The sequence below is a fragment of the Hipposideros armiger genome, unplaced genomic scaffold, assembly GCF_001890085.2.
Source record: "Hipposideros armiger isolate ML-2016 unplaced genomic scaffold, ASM189008v1 scaffold_0, whole genome shotgun sequence".
NCBI lineage: Eukaryota > Metazoa > Chordata > Mammalia > Chiroptera > Hipposideridae > Hipposideros > Hipposideros armiger.
Window position 1 is genome coordinate 7895202 of NW_017731350.1, and position 892 is coordinate 7896093.

At 60.3% G+C, this 892-nt stretch overlaps 1 protein-coding gene across 1 annotated transcript in view; it reads left to right on the plus strand.

The window, feature by feature from the left end:
• Positions 1 to 328: 328 nt before the first annotated feature.
• Positions 329 to 892, plus strand: part of LAPTM4A (lysosomal protein transmembrane 4 alpha) — a 16991-nt gene continuing 16427 nt past the window's right edge. Inside the window, exon 1 of the mRNA XM_019653536.1 lies at positions 329 to 611. Coding sequence (XP_019509081.1) covers positions 501 to 611 — 111 coding nt within the window. The 5' untranslated portion in view covers positions 329 to 500. The remainder of the gene's footprint in view (positions 612 to 892) is intronic.

Consider the following 892-nt stretch of genomic DNA (forward strand, 5'->3'; position numbering starts at 1 on the left):
ATACGTGGCAAAGACTTCACTCAGAAAGGTCCTTCGTGCCCGGTTTCTGTCACCTACCCATTCCTCCTCTCCCTTTTCCCAGTAAATGCCTCTTTTCTTGTAGCTCTCGTCTGAGGAACGATAAACTACCAGTCTACCCCCAACCCGACCTACTGCAGGCCTCCAAGCCAGCCTTTGCCCTCACTTAAGAGGTGGAGATCCCTTGGCACTGAGGCGAGTTTCACTTCTGATTGGACGGGACCCCTTGTCAATCTCCGAGTTTTTCCAATCAGGGGCGGAGTCCTCTCGAGGAAGAAGGTTAAGCCGAGGTCGCGCGAGAGCCGCGCTCGGCACTCAGTGCGCAGGTGCGAAGGAGCTGGCTGGGGCCAGGGCCGGGGGCGGGCTTGAAGACGCGTCGTTTGGTTTTGAACACAGTGACAGAGCTGTCTGTCTGGATTCAACCGCTGGGCGAAAAGTCTTTGTCAGGGGCCCGGCCGGCAACGAGGCCCGCGAGATTCCCGATGGTGTCCATGACTTTCAAGCGGAGCCGCAGCGACCGGTTCTACAGCACCCGGTGCTGCGGCTGTTGCCATGTCCGCACCGGGACGATCATCCTGGGGACCTGGTACATGGTAAGGGCGGGCCGGCGGGGCGGGAAGGTAGGGCCGTGGGGGGAATGCGCATGAGCGGGAGATGGGGGTGCCGGGCCTGAGAGGGAGTGCTCGCGGGAGGGGCGAGACTGAAAACGGGGTGTTGGGTGGGGCGGGAAGGCGTAGGCGAGCCTCTTTTTAGGGTGCTCTAACTTTGAGGCAGGAGACTTTGTCCAGGAACCGGAGTGGGGGTGGGTGGGAATGGGGAGATTGTTCCTCGGTAAGAATTAGAGGAGAAAAGCGGGGTCGTTAAAGGCGGTGGC